General features: G+C 45.7%; 1 protein-coding gene across 1 annotated transcript in view; it reads right to left on the reverse strand.

The window, feature by feature from the left end:
- The window catches only part of masp2 (MBL associated serine protease 2), a 69,750-nt gene extending 56,274 nt beyond the window's left edge, over positions 1–13,476 (reverse strand). The window contains exons 1-3 of the mRNA XM_085966848.1: positions 13,328–13,476; positions 12,012–12,213; positions 4,138–4,315 (exon numbers count right to left, since the gene is read on the reverse strand). Of these exons, the coding sequence (XP_085822974.1) occupies positions 4,138–4,315; positions 12,012–12,213; positions 13,328–13,365 (418 nt within the window). The 5' untranslated portion in view covers positions 13,366–13,476. The remainder of the gene's footprint in view (positions 1–4,137; positions 4,316–12,011; positions 12,214–13,327) is intronic.
- Positions 13,477–14,625: the final 1,149 nt, after the last annotated feature.

Here is a 14,625-nt window from a genome sequence, read left to right on the forward strand (position 1 = left end):
CAGAATTTGTTCATCCCAGTTTGGCATAAAAATCAAACAAAAAAGGTGGCTCAACCGTGGCTAACAAGGGAAATTAGGGATAGCATAAGATCCAAGGAGAGGACATATAAATTGGCTAGAAAAAGCAATAATCCTGAGGATTGGGAGCAGTTTAGGAGTCAACAAAGGAGGACAAAGGGATTAATTAAGAAAGGGAAAATAGAATATGAGAGAAAGCTTGCAGGGAACATAAAAACTGAGTGTAAAAGCTTTTATAGATATGTGAAGAGAAAAAGATTGGTGAAGTCAAGCGTAGGTCCCTTACAGTCAGAATCAGGGGAAATTATAATGGGAAACAAGGAAATGGCAGACCAACTAAATACATACTTTGGTTCTGTCTTCACAGAGGAGGACACAAATAACCTCCCAGAGATGCCGGGGAACATAGGGTCTGATGAAAGGGAGGAACTGAAAGAAATCAACATTTATAGGGAAATGGTGTTAGGAAAATTGATGGGACTGAAGGCCGATAAATCCCCAGGGCCTGATGGTCTACATCCCAGGGTACTTAAGGAAGTGGCCCCAGAGATAGTAGATGCATTGCTGGTCATCTTCCAGAACTCGATAGACTCTGGAACGGTACCCATGGATTGGAGGGTAGCTAATGTTACCCCACTATTCAAAAAAGGTGGTAGAGAAAAAGCGGGGAATTATAGACCGGTAAGCCTGACATCGGTAGTGGGGAAAATGCTAGAGTCTATTATAAAAGATGTAATAGCAGAGCACTTGGAAAGCAGTGACAGGATCGGACAAAGTCAACATGGATTTACAAAAGGTAAATCATGCTTGACTAATCTACTGGAATTTTTTGAGGATGTAACTGGTAAAATAGATAAGGGAGAACCAGTGGATGTGGTGTATTTGGACTTTCAGAAGGCTTTCGATAAGGTCCCACATAAGAGATTAGCGTGCAAAATTAAGGCACATGGGATTGGGGGCAAGGTATTGACTTGGATAGAGAACTGGTTGGCGGACAGAAAGCAAAGAGTTGGAATAAACGGGTCATTTTCCGAGTGGCAGGCAGTGACTAGTGGGGTACCGCAAGGATCGGTTCTAGAACCCCAGCTGTTCACAATATATATTAATGATCTGGACGAGGGAATTGGATGTAAGATCTCCAAATTTGCAGACGACACAAAGCTGGGTGGGAGGGTAAGCTGTGAGGAGGATGTTGTGAAACTCCAGTACGATTTGGACAGGTTGGGTGATTGGGCAGAAACATGGCAAATGCACTATAATGTGGATAAATGTGAGGTTATCCACTTTGGTGGCTAAAACATGAAGGCAGATTATTATTTGAATGGCAATAGGTTGGGAGAAGGGGAAGTGCAAAGAGACCTGGGTGTTATTGTGCACCAGTCACTGAAGGTAAGCATGCAGGTGCAGCAGGCGGTTAAGAAGGCAAATGGTATGTTGGCCTTCGTAGCAAGAGGGTTCGAGTACAGGAACAAGGATGTCTTGCTACAGTTGTACAGGGCCTTGGTGAGACCGCACCTTTAGTATTGTGTGCAGTTTTGGTCACCTTACCTGAGGAAGGACGTTCTTGCCATGGAGAGAGTGCAGCGAAGATTCACCAGGCTGATACCTGGGATGGCAGGAATGACTTATGAGGAGAGATTGTGTCGATTGGGCTTATACTCACTGGAGTTTAGAAGATTGAGAGGGGATCTCATCGAAACCTATAAAATTCTGTCAGGTCTGGACAGACTAGATGCAGGAAGGATGTTTCGGATGGCCGGGGAGTCCAGAACCAGGGGTCATAGTCTAAGGATAAGGGGTAAGCCATTTAGGACTGAAATGAGGAGGAATTTCTTCACCCAGAGAGTGGTGAACCTATGGAATTCTCTGCCACAGAGGGCGGTGGAGGCCAGTTCATTAAATATATTCAAGAAAGAGTTGGATATATTTCTTGAGGCTAAAGGGATCAAGGGATATGGGGAGAAGGCAGGGACAGGGTACTGAATTGAATGATCAGCCATGATCTCATTGAATGGCGGAGCAGGCTCGAAGGGCCGAATGGCCTATTCCTGCTCCTATCTTCTATGTTTTATGTTTCTCTCCCTCTCCTCGACGCTGCTTGGCCCCTGAACACCGGCTGCGCCCTGTGCGCTCTGCCCTCTCTCTCTCTCTCTCTCTCCCGTCGACGCTGCTCGGCCCTTTGCTGTGCCGCTCGGTCGGGCTCTAGCCCGCCGCTGTCCGGGAAGGGTCTGCGCACTACCTGTTGCCAGCCCGTTTCGCTGGACCACCACGACTGGAAAGCCAAGCCTGGCTCTCAACAGCCTCCCCCGCAATTCTCGAGTCTCTGCTGGATGACTGGGCGGTTGCCTGTGGTCGACGCCCGTGTTTCTGGCCTTGACCTCCAATCTACTGGTCTCCAGGAACGAATCCCTGGGAGGTGATGCAGAGTTGCAGGTAGGATCGAATTTGCCTCGTCGCCAATGTTGTGTCTGTCAGTAGTAAGACACAAGACTGCAGGAGAACGGTACAACAGGTGTTTACTCAACGTGGCTCACTCTGGAACTGAACTGTACAGGTTACTACACAGTGCTATATACAGGTGTGGTCACTGCCGGTACTACAGTATACATGAGCTGTAAAAAGTAGTTCCCCCCTTAAAGGTATATAAATTACAAGAACAAGGGGGCATAACCTTAAAATCAGAGCCAGGCCGTTCAGGGGTGATGTCGGAAAACACCACGCAAAGGGTAGTGGAAATCTGGAACTCCCCCCCAAAAATCTGTGGAGGCTGGGCTTCAATTGAAAATTTCAAAACTGAGATTGACAGATTCTTGTTAAGCAAGGGTATTAAGGGATACGGAACCAAGGTGAGTAAATGGAGTTAAGACATAGATCAGCCATGATTGAATTGAATGGCAGAACGGGCTCAAGGGCTGAATGGCTTATTCCTGTTCCTATGTTCCTTCCTATGTTGTTCCATTCTTCCTGAATGCCAACATTATTACCTTCACATTACAGCATCTAGCTGTGGCTTAAGTGAATCCAATGTCCTAATATCAATCACCCTTCTTAACAACCTGTTCCAGTAGTTGATCGTGCTCTGTGTAAAGAAATACTTCAACAATAACTTACAATTCAATACTGCTCTTCACGTAGGAAACAACAACTTGTATTTATATAGCGCCTTTAATGTAGTAAAACGTCCCAAAGCGCTTCACAGGCGCGATTATCAAACAAAATTTGACACCGAGTCACATAAAGAGATATTAGGACAGGTGACCAAAAGCTTGGTCAAAGGGGTAGGTTTGAAGGAGCGTCTTAAAGGAGGAGAGAGTGGTAGAGAAGCAGAGAGGTTTAAAGAGGGAATTCCAGAGCTTAGGGCCCAGGCAGCTGAAGGCACGGCCGCCAATCGTGGGGCGGTAGAAATCGGGGATGTGCAAGAGGCCCGAATTGGAGGAGCGCAGAGATCTCGGAGGGTTGTGGGGCTGGAGGAGGTTACAGAGATAAGGAGGGGGCGAGGAGGCCATGGAGGGATTTGAAAACAAAGATGAGAATTTTAAATTTGTGCCGTTGCCGGACCGGGAGCCAATGTAGGTCAGCAAGCATGGGGGGGGGGGTGATGGGTGAACGGGACTTGGTGCGACACCCTAGAACAGTTTATAGGAAGGTGGACACCAAGCAGGAGAGAAAATGGAGGTGGTAATGGTGTTATGGGATGCCAAAAGCATGGTCAAAAATTAGGGCTTTAAGGAAGCTTTTGAAAGCAGAACGGGAGGCAGTCAGGTGGAGGGATTTTGAGTGGGAGTTCCAGAGGACAGAGCAGTGGCTGAAGGAATGGTCACTGATGGTCGAGCAGAGGGAGTGGGGGGCCAAGAAATATACCAGTACCCAAGCAGCGGAAGGTGTATTCATGGACTTATGGTTGATGGACTCATAGAGCTAGGTTGTGGCAAGGTCATGGAGGGATTTGAAAACAAGGACAAAGATCTTCTAATCAATCCATTTGGGTACAGGTATCCAGCGGGGCTTGGCAAGGTTGGGGGTGATATTTCCTGACGTCTGTTCCATACCAGCCCTTCCCAACTCTGGAACGCTACCCCACCTCTTGCACATAGATTCAGGTATAAAGTGGAACCTTACCTACAGCTGCGTAATGTGCAGCAAATCCTGTGTAATTCTTCTCGTTTGAGTAATCAGTTCTGAATATCACTGTCATGTTGTTCCCTATGGAATAGAACTCTTTGTTACCCGGGGCCGCTTCTGTATCTGTGCTGGTCTTGCCACAGAGCTTGGCCAGCTCTTGACCTTCCATCAGGATCTGAACATAATTACAAACAAATGTTTGACACTCTCTTTTTTGATTAACCTCCTTTTTCTCTCACCTGTTATCTTAAGCCTATCTTTCTTACCCTTGCCGGTTTCAGGATTAAAATCGCACTCTGCTATATTCATAACAAAATGCACGTATCAAATACCTCTATCCACTATTTTAACAAAGGTATGAACCCATTTTAAATACCGAACAGAGAAATTTTATACAAACATGTTAACACATTTTTTTCCATTAATATTTGACAGCACAATTTCAATCCATTCTTTTCCTGGCTGATTTTGTCTTTTTCTTTTATAATTCAGTGTGTATTCTTACAGTGAGGTTGGCTGATACTCTATTCTCTGCTCGATACTCTCTGCCAAGCAGCATAATGGGATGTCAGCTTTCATTCTGGAACTGTTTGGTGGAATTAGCAGCTCCTGATTGCCGGCACATCAGCCTTCAATCACTCTAGTGTAATGTAAGCACTTTCGTGGTTGACATGGAACAATCTACCTGGCCAGTTGGGTTATTGCATCTCTCGTCGCACCTGCTGCTGGTAGTTATTTAATTTACAACCACATGGAAGTAAGAGTTCAGTGCACGCTGTCCTCGACAGCTAACATGGGGGAAAGTGGGGGAAAGAATGCCCTTCGCTGTTATGTATAATGATATCAGAAATCTATTTGGAAATGTCCTCTCTATTTCTAGTAAAATCATAAACATATTTTTTTTTTACAATACATTTAAAATTTTGTTGGCAATTACTACAGAGTGAATTCTTCATAAATGGAGCTCTGATGTTACTACACAGACCAGATTAATTCTTACACCAATGTTGTTCCAGGCTGGTTTTTGGAATGTTCTTCTCCCAGCTGCCCCCAATGTCAGCTGTGGCTCACTGGGTAGCACTTTCACCTCTGAGTCAAGGAGGTTGTAGGTTCAAGTCCTCCTCCAGAGACTTGAACATAAAAATCTAGGCTGACACTCCAGTGCAGTACTGAGGGCGTGCTGCACTGTCAGAGGTGCTGTCTTTCGGATGTGACATTAAACCAAGGCCCCATCTGTCCTCTCAGTTGGATGTAAAAGATCCCATGGCAATATTTAGAAGAAGAGCAGGGGAGTCCTCACTGGTGTCTTGACAATTATTTATCTCTCAATCAACATCACGAAAAAACAGATTATCTGGTCATTATCACATTACTGTCAGTGTTCTCGCTCAGGCCAACATCCCCAGCATCGAAGCTTTGACCACGCTCGATCAGCTCCGATGGACGGGTCACATTGTCCACATGCCCGATACGAGACTCCCAAAACAAGCGCTCTACTCGGAGCTCCGACACGGCATGAGAGCCCCAGGCTCCTCTCCCTGCTGGGTGTAAGAGCCTTTAGTGGAATGAGTTTACAGTCTCAGCCTGGTTCCTACTGCACCCTAATGCACAACCCCAAACCACTGAAAGTTGATTAGAATTTTTGAACCAAATTGGCAGTCCAGCTCAGAGAGCACTCAGTCCTGATGAAAGGTCATCGACCTGAAACGTTAACTCCAGGTGGATTCCCCGCTCAGGCCTGAGTTAAAATTACAGTCGGGTCTCAATGATGTCATCGGGCCGCAATATGCATGTGTAAAGAAGGACCCTTTTGGCTCCGGATGCATCACCTTGCTGCCTGCTCATGTTGTGATCATGGCGGCTTTCGGACAGGTCAATTCAATTCAATTTTATTTGTCATATATGCAGCAGACGTGTGTACTACACAATGAAATGTTGATTTTTACGAGTCCTCCCAACATTGGAATAAATATGGCATAGCAATGATAAAAATACTAATAGAAATACAGTAATAATAAATAAAACAACAGTAATAAATAATAATAAATTATTTAAATAATAATAAGAGCCAGGGCAATTTTAACTTCCCACCCGCCAGGTTTCTGCTGAGCGAGTAGGGTTAAAATCGCCCCCGTTAACTCTGTTTCCCTCTCCACAGATGCTGTGTGACCTGCTGAGTATTTCCAGCATTTTCTGTTTCTATTTCAGATTTCCAGCATCTGCAGTATTTTGCTTTTGTTTTAGCGAGATCTAAAGAATGCCTGGTGAGGCGAATGGAACATGTCACAATGGGGAGGGGGCACTCTTCTGAAGTTGGGTCTGAGGCACACTGTTGGGGTTCTGCTCAGCCTAACCTCGAAATGCTTGATCTTGTTACTGGGTGACCAAAAGTGAAAAGATATTCCACCATACAGATATTAGAAGAAACATATTGACATCTGCAGAGAAAGGACAATATATAGAAAGAAAGAAAGACTTGCATTTATATAGTGCCTTTTGTTGTGTATGTAACCTGTTCCACCTTAAGAGAGCTTAAGCCTGTTCCACCTTAAGAGATGTACTACTTTCTCAGGCTGCTGTAGACGTAATACCGGGGGTGAACACACCGGTATATAAGCACTGTGCAGTAATCTTGTATTCAGTATAGTCCCTACCTCCAACCAGTAAAGACCTGTTTTTATTGTTACTCATTAGTCTGTTTTAATTAACTAAATAATTCACAGACTTAACACTGGCGACGAGTCAGGTTCTTACCCTGCGGCAGTTATTCCACGGCAGTTGAAGAGAGGTTTCAAACCTCACCACTCACCACCCCACTGGAAGTGACAGGCATTAGGACCCTGAAGCCTCCATCAGCTTGTGAACCGGAGTAGAAGACAGGACTGGGGAAGAGAGAGGTATAGGGCGATAGCGATCGGCAGATAAGGGCCGGGCCGCTTTCAAGTGCGAGGCGCAGCCGGGCTATCGATTGCATCCGCTGATAAGGGCCGCACTCGGGGGCTGAAGGGAGACGGCGTCGGGGGACGGGTGAAGACCGCCAAGCGCGGGAAAACCGCCATTTTGTGGGCGGAGGACGACGGCAAGAGCGGGAAGCCGCCATCTTTGATAACAAGTAAAGAAAATAAAATCTGAGAAATTGCAAATCTACAATGCCTAAACACGGGAATATTAGCACCTTTGATAGTGACCTCGAAGATTGGGCCATATATGTTGAAAGAGTAAAAAATTATTGTAAGGCCAATAAAATTAGTGACCAAGATAAAGCTCTAACATTATTAAATTTAATGGGTGCGAAGACATACTGGCAATTGAAACACCTGTTATCACCAGATGAACCGGCGGATAAGACGTTCGATGAGATTGTTACTGTCCTGAAAGATCATCTAAACCCCACGCCGCTGATGCTAGCGGAACGATTTAAATTTTACGACAGAAGGCAGCTACAGCATGAAAGCAATGCTGAATATTTGCTGGAATTGCGTAAATTAGCGAAATATTGCCAGTTTGGAACGGGACTGACAGAGGCACTTCGAGACAAATTTGTGTGTGGTTTATTTAAACAGGATACACAAAAGCGACTGCTCGAGGAGAATGAGCTGACGCTTGAGAAGGCGGTCACTATGGCAGCAGCACACGAAGCCGCAGCGAGAGGCACGGCAGTAATGCAGCTACGGTCACCGGAGCTCAGTGCACACAAATTGGGTGTGAGTTCTGGCAAATGTTATCGTTGTGGAAAGACAACGCATGATCAGAACCAGTGTTGGTTTAAAAACCAAGAATGTAGAACTTGTGGTAGGCTTGGACATATAGCTAGAGTATGCAGGTCAGCGAAGAAGACCAGCAACAAGAAGTCACCGCAAGGGAAATACGCAAAGGTACACAAGGTGGCCGAACAGGAGTCCGATTCAGACGCAAGCAGTATTGAACTGGCTAGCTTAAGGGTACTCAACGTTGGTAAGGGTGCAGACCTCCAGACAATTTGGGTTACTCTTCAGATAGAAGGAGTCCAAGTAAAAATGGAATTGGACACTGGATCGGCATTGTCGGTCATGAATAAGAAAGATTACAGAAGGTTATTCCAACATATTCCCCTACAGGATATGGAGATTATATTGACAACCTACACGGGGCAGAGAGTGTACCCCATCGGGACAATAAAGGTTGCAGTGGCCAACAAGGGCGAAGGAAGTCAAATAATGGACTTATATGTGCTACCGGAGGGAGGTCCACCACTACTAGGCCGGGAGTGGTTTAGAAACATAAATATGGACTGGCATTCGCTAAAAGCCATAAAGAGTGAGAACTCGGTGCAGATAATCAGCCCAGACTCTAGAACTGATGATGGTAAGACCAACCAATGGCAGGGGAGCACAGAACCAGGGGCCACAGTCTAAAAATAGCGGGCAAATCATTTAAAACAGAGATGAGGAAGAATTTCTTCACTCAAAGAGTGGTGAGCCTGTGGAATTCCCTGCCACAGAGGGCTGTGAAGGCTAATTCAATAAATATTTTCAAGAGAGAATTGGATATATTTCTGAAGGCTAAGGGGATTAAGGGTTACGGAGAAAAGGCGGGGACGGGGTACTGAACTGGTAAGATCAGCTATGATCTCAGACGAAGATCAGCCATGATCTCATTGAATGGCGGAGCAGGCTCGAAGGGCCGAATGGCCTACTCCTGTTCCTATCTCTATGTTTCTATGTTTCTATGTTAAAAGACAAAGTTTCAGCACAGAATTCCACTGAGCAACAACAACATAGTTTAACAGAGAATTCTGAGTCTGTCAAGTCTACTGATATGCACATTTTTGAGGGACACTGGGCTCGAACTCAACTCCATTTCAAACTACAACAGCAATTAGAACAAATGATTCGCCGTTTTGAGCAAGAGATGAATGAAATAAAAAAGTTCTTTGTTACAGAGTGGGAGAATCTGGAAAGTCAACAGAAGCAACTGATGGAGAAAATGGAGCAGGAGCACACCAACCATCTGCGCGAGGAGGCCGAACGAATCAAAGCTGATTCAGGTTCTGAAGGTGCGTGCCATAATCTGGTGTCAGAAGAGTTAACGGTCAGCCAACTCCTTCATATGCTGAGGGACAAGACTCTGAAATGGGAAAAACTTGAACACGAGCTGCGATCTTCAAAGGAAAAGGGTTCGGAGCTCTCAAAAGTCATTGAGATGGCTGATATGACGACACAGACTGAAACGACTGCAACAGAGCAGCCATTGGATGCCAAAAGTACGCTGACTCACGTCAATGTAGAACAACAGACTGCTGAAACAGCTGCTCCGGTAGAGGGATTGCATAGTCCGATCAATCAATCTCCAAAGGAAGTTGAAGTATTAAAATCACAAAAGAGCTCACTAGTAAACGACTTGCTGAAAGCCCAGAAAAAGCTGGATGCAGAGGTACACATGAAGAAGTCTCTTCAGGAAAGATGTCTGGATTTGGAACAAGAGCTGGCTAACGTCCAGCTGGGTATGGAGGAAATAGACGACCCTCTCACTGGTCTAGCTCAGGACGACACCGAATATTACCATGACCTGGTGGACGACACCGAATATTACGATGTCCTGTCCTGCCCAGCTTGTAACTTCGACTCCCAAAGTGCAGAAATCATGGAGGAGCACCAAAAGTCTACGGAACATCGGGAGAAGCTGGCTCTACGACGGAAACAGGAGGAAGAGAAGGAGGAACTGCGCATGCAGCTGGCAGCTGTGGCAGCTGACAATGGAGCCCAGAGAGTCTCCAAGAAGCAGAAAAGGAAAAGGAAAAACAGAAGATGACCCATCTGAACCATTATCACCTCTACCAGATCACACACGTGGTCCCTCCGAACGGAGCCAAATCAGTTCGGAAGTTCAAGCTGTTAAATCCATGAAAGGACTATTGAATGAGTAACGTGAACCGACTACACCACAGAGATTGAATCTGTGAACTGTTTTCCGCAGAGACTGAATCTGTGATATGTTACGTTAAACATGAAGTTATATATGTATATCTGTTATTACGTTATGTTAAATGGGGGGGATGACTATAAAGCTAAGAAGGGAGGAGTGTTGTGTATGTAACCTGTTCCACCTTAAGAGATGTACTACTTTCTCAGGCTGCTGTAGACGTAATACCGGGGGTGAACACACCGGTATATAAGCACTGTGCAGTAATCTTGTATTCAGTATAGTCCCTACCTCCAACCAGTAAAGACCTGTTTTTATTGTTACTCATTAGTCTGTTTTAATTAACTAAATAATTCACAGACTTAACACCTTTCATGACCACCGGACGTCTCAAAGCGCTGCACAGTCAATGAAGTACTTTTTGGAGTGTAGTCACTGTTGTAATGTGGGAAACGCGGCAGCCAATTTGCGCACAGCAAGGTCCCACAAACAGCAATGTGATAATGACCAAATCATCTGTTTTTGTTATGTTGATTGAGGGATAATTATTGGCCAGGACACCGGGGATAACTCCCCTGCTCTTCTTCGAAATAGTGCCATGGGATCTTTTACGTCTACCTGAGAGAGCAGACGGGGCCTCAGTTTAACGTCCCATCCGAAAGACGGCACCTCCAACAGTGCAGCACTCCCTCAGTACTGCACTGGAGTGTCAGCCTAGTTTTTATGTGCTCAAGTCCCTGGAGTGGGACTATGAACCCACAACCTTCTGACTCAGAAGTGAGTGTGCTACCTACTGAGCCACAGCTGACACACTGGATATGACTGGATTTACATTCAGACAGGCAGAGGCTTTGCAGCTGTCAGTCTTTATAGAACTCACTACATATAGCTTCATTGTTAAACAGTATTTAGCTTTTTCGGATTTGATTTGGAAGCTGAGGGGTATCAGTGCTGATGAATGGAACACTTACTATCCCAACCACCTAGCAACATCAGGTACTCCCAGGTTTGGTACATGCAGAGTAAAGTTTCTTCTATTCTGCTCGGGGGAATCTTAACCAACCCTGCCCAGTGGGAATGTGGGAGGCACGCGGTTAAAACAGTTGTGCAAAGCCTTACCATTCCATTTCCGCTCGATTCCTGCCTGCCGCCATCATAACTGGGCCCTTTTTTTAGGCTGAAAAGGTGCCCGCCTGACTTAGTAAGGAGCCTCATTAATATATGCAAATCCAGGTCCTATGATGTCATTAGGACACCAATGGCATCTCAAATCCCTACTGAGTGCACGTCTGGTGCAGACGCCGCCCCTTATCAAAATCAGCTGGGGAAGGAGCCAAGGCCCTCAAAAGTAAGTCAGAAACGTTCCTTAGTGGGATCTGGAGGAGTAAGAGAGCTGCTCCGGGTCCCACGAGGAGAGTCTGGGCCTCTGCTGGCCCGAGCTCACCCCCATGCCCATTAACAAAACGGCTCTGATTTCGCCCCTTTCTGAATTCCCTTGGCCCCCAGCAGGTGGCCTCCAGGCCCAGCGATTTCAACCTGTCCGAAGCTGGTGGAATGCAACCAAGCCCCGGGGAGTTAAAATAGCCCGGGCCTCAAACTGATGATGTCAGGCTGGTTTGACACTCACCCGACCGCCCCGCCAACCCAAAACTCGCTCTCAGTTAAAATTTCCCCCCCCCCCCACCCCATGTGTCTGAGTCCAACTTTAGGACGGCATTTCTATTGCACCAATGTGATACTTCCTATTTCCACAGCAGCCATTCTGTAGCCTCCAAGTGCTGAGGACAGTTTTGTGCTGTAAGCCCATGCCCATTGGGAACGAGATTGAGACTGCTCAGACTCGCATAGAACCTTCACAACTAGCAGGTACAGAAGACTTTCATCCTCTCAGCTCCCAGATGTAAATGATCAGTTTCTATTTTGTTTATCATTTGGAGTAAATTCATTTTATTCAACTAAAGCAGAGATACCTTAACGTGGTCATAGTCACAGCGGTAGGATGGTTCAAGTCTGAAATGCGAGAAGTACAGTTTTATCACAAATCCACTGGGAACAGAGATGTTCCAGGTCTGGTAGATATTGTCTCCATATGCCATTGGAAAACCAGGAGATTGGAATTCCCCAAACGTGTCAAAAGCCGCTGGAAGCAGGGGCGAGACCCACAGGAGCAGCCTGGGAAGAAAAAAACTGAACATAACTGAAGAGTATCACTTAGCATTGATTGGGTGGCGGCAATTGGAATGGGAGAAAATTGGTTTGATAAATTCTTGCCCTCGCCCCTCCATATCTCTGTAACCTCCTTCAGCCCTACAACCCTCCAAGAACTCTGCGCATCACTAATTTTCTTTGCCCCTCCTCTGACAGCCGTGCCTTCAGCTGCCTAGGCCCTAAGCTCTGGAATTCCCCCCCTAAACCTCTCCACCTCCCTCTGTCCTCCTTTAAGACGTTCCTTAAAACCTACCTCTTTGACCAAGCTTTTGGCCACCAGCTCCAGTATCTCCTTGTGTGGCTCAGTGTCAAATTTTGTCTGATAACACACCCGTGATGCACCTTGGGACGTTTTGCTACATTAAAGGCACTGTATAAATGCAAGTTGTTGTTGCTGTCGTTCATTAGATTGAAGACTGCAAACACCGGGGAATGAAATACTTTTCCACTTTTGGCGTCCAGTGCCCAACACCAAGCTTCAGTAACGTTCCTTACCCAAACCTCAGAGGAGTACCAGCGACTGCATAGATTTATACAGCAGAGAGCAAAGGCCATTCAGCCCATCGTGCCTGTGGCAACTCTTTGAAAGAGCTATCAAATGAGTCCTACTCCCCCCCGCTCTTTCCCCATAGCCCTGCACCGAATAGGATTTTACCGCTCCCAAACAGTGCATCCTGACAACTTCATTAAGTGAAATTGTCAATTTAGTGGCAAATTGTGTGGGTCAATGCCCAAGAGAAAGTAGATTCAAGCCATCCAAACTGATTACACGTAGTGCCCTTCCGGAAATAGAGGAGCTTCCTGTCCCATCCATCTGGGTTCGATTCAAACCCAAGCCAGCAAGGTGAAATTCCAATTTTTCAACTCGCTCTGCTAGACTGTTCCTAGTAAATAAAATTAGTTTCATGTTGTAACGTAGCCACAAGAGAGAGGGAGGGAGAGAGAAAAATTCAGTTTTCAGATAGATTTTTGCAAGAAATTTAAAAGCAGCATTTTATTTTAAGCCTGCAAATCCTTCCAGCTCAGACCCTGTCCATTGATGTAGTTTTACTGGCCACGCTTGCCCTGCTTCACTTACCACATTGTAAGAGGTTTCTGCATTTTTCTCCTCACCATTGCTTAGGCCCTCCCGGTTTCCGTGAGCCTCTGTGATGTGTGCACATTAACAAAAATGGTGAAATTGTTGACTGTCCGATAAACCTTTTGCTGCTGTACCTGAGGTCACTGAACCCCTCTATCACCTCCCCTGTAAAAACAACAGGGAGCCTCCTTAAAGGGGCACTGCTTTCTTGTCTTCAGTAAGCCTCCTTCCAATTGTTTATAAACACAATTACATAAATCATGTTAAAGTGCAACATGGTACACCTTATGCACAATATGACAAAAATTGTGCACGGCTATTTCTGATTCTCTCCCAAATAGTAGGTTTGCTAAACACTTTAATTGAAGACATTGCCCCTTTAAATCCGTAAATCAGTCCTCGTGGCCTTTCCGCTGTATTTCCTTGTGAAAACCCTCTTCCCGTTTTTCATCAGCCCCCATTTTGTTTTACCTTTAGTCTCTTTAATATAGGTTCCGATAGAATTCCCCTTTAACACTTCCCTTTTTCTCTTTCACTGCCTTCCTGGAGGATTAATTTCCTCTGGCAGCGCACTAGTTAATGGGTTCTTGTAAAATTCTTCCTTTTTTACACAGCAGTTCACACACTCCTCGGGCAAACAGTATCAGAAATCTTCTGAGTAGAGTGTGAGGCAAAAACTTTGCAATCATTCAAGAGGCAGTTTCATACTGTGATGGGGAAGAAGGGTTTCCATGGACAGATGAGCTAGATGGACTGAATGGCCTCACTCAGTATTCCTTATTTTTGTGTGTGATGTCTAAAACATCACAGTTGCTCAGATAGGCTCAAAGAGCTGGGTCTCTATACTTTAGAGACGCGTAGACTTACGGGTGACTCAATCGAGATTGATGCAGTGATGACGGGATTAGGTTGTGTTTGTGTAGACAAATTGTTTCAACTCAATGGGTTAGGGAGGACCAAGGGTCTCAAGCTATGTAAGGCCACAACTAGATGCGAGGATGTTTTTCTTTTTCCGGAGAACAGTGGACCTCTGGAACAGGCTGCCGGATCGTGCGATGAACACTGATTCGCTGAATTCCTTCAAGCGGGAGCTGGACCACTTTCTGGCTGGGGCGGAGATCACCTTGTACAGGAGGTAGGTGCTGTATGACATTAATCAGGGCCAGAGTGATCTTCTGGACTAGTTCTGATCACTGAAGGGGGTCAGAGAGGAATTTTCCAGATTTATTTCCTTAACTGGCCTGAGTATTTATCTGTTTTTTGGCCTCCCCCAGGAGATTACATGGCTCCAGGTG

This window comes from Somniosus microcephalus, chromosome 25, assembly GCF_052327205.1.
Source record: "Somniosus microcephalus isolate GS21.2 chromosome 25, FLI_Smic_1.0, whole genome shotgun sequence".
In the NCBI taxonomy this organism is placed as follows: domain Eukaryota; kingdom Metazoa; phylum Chordata; class Chondrichthyes; order Squaliformes; family Somniosidae; genus Somniosus; species Somniosus microcephalus.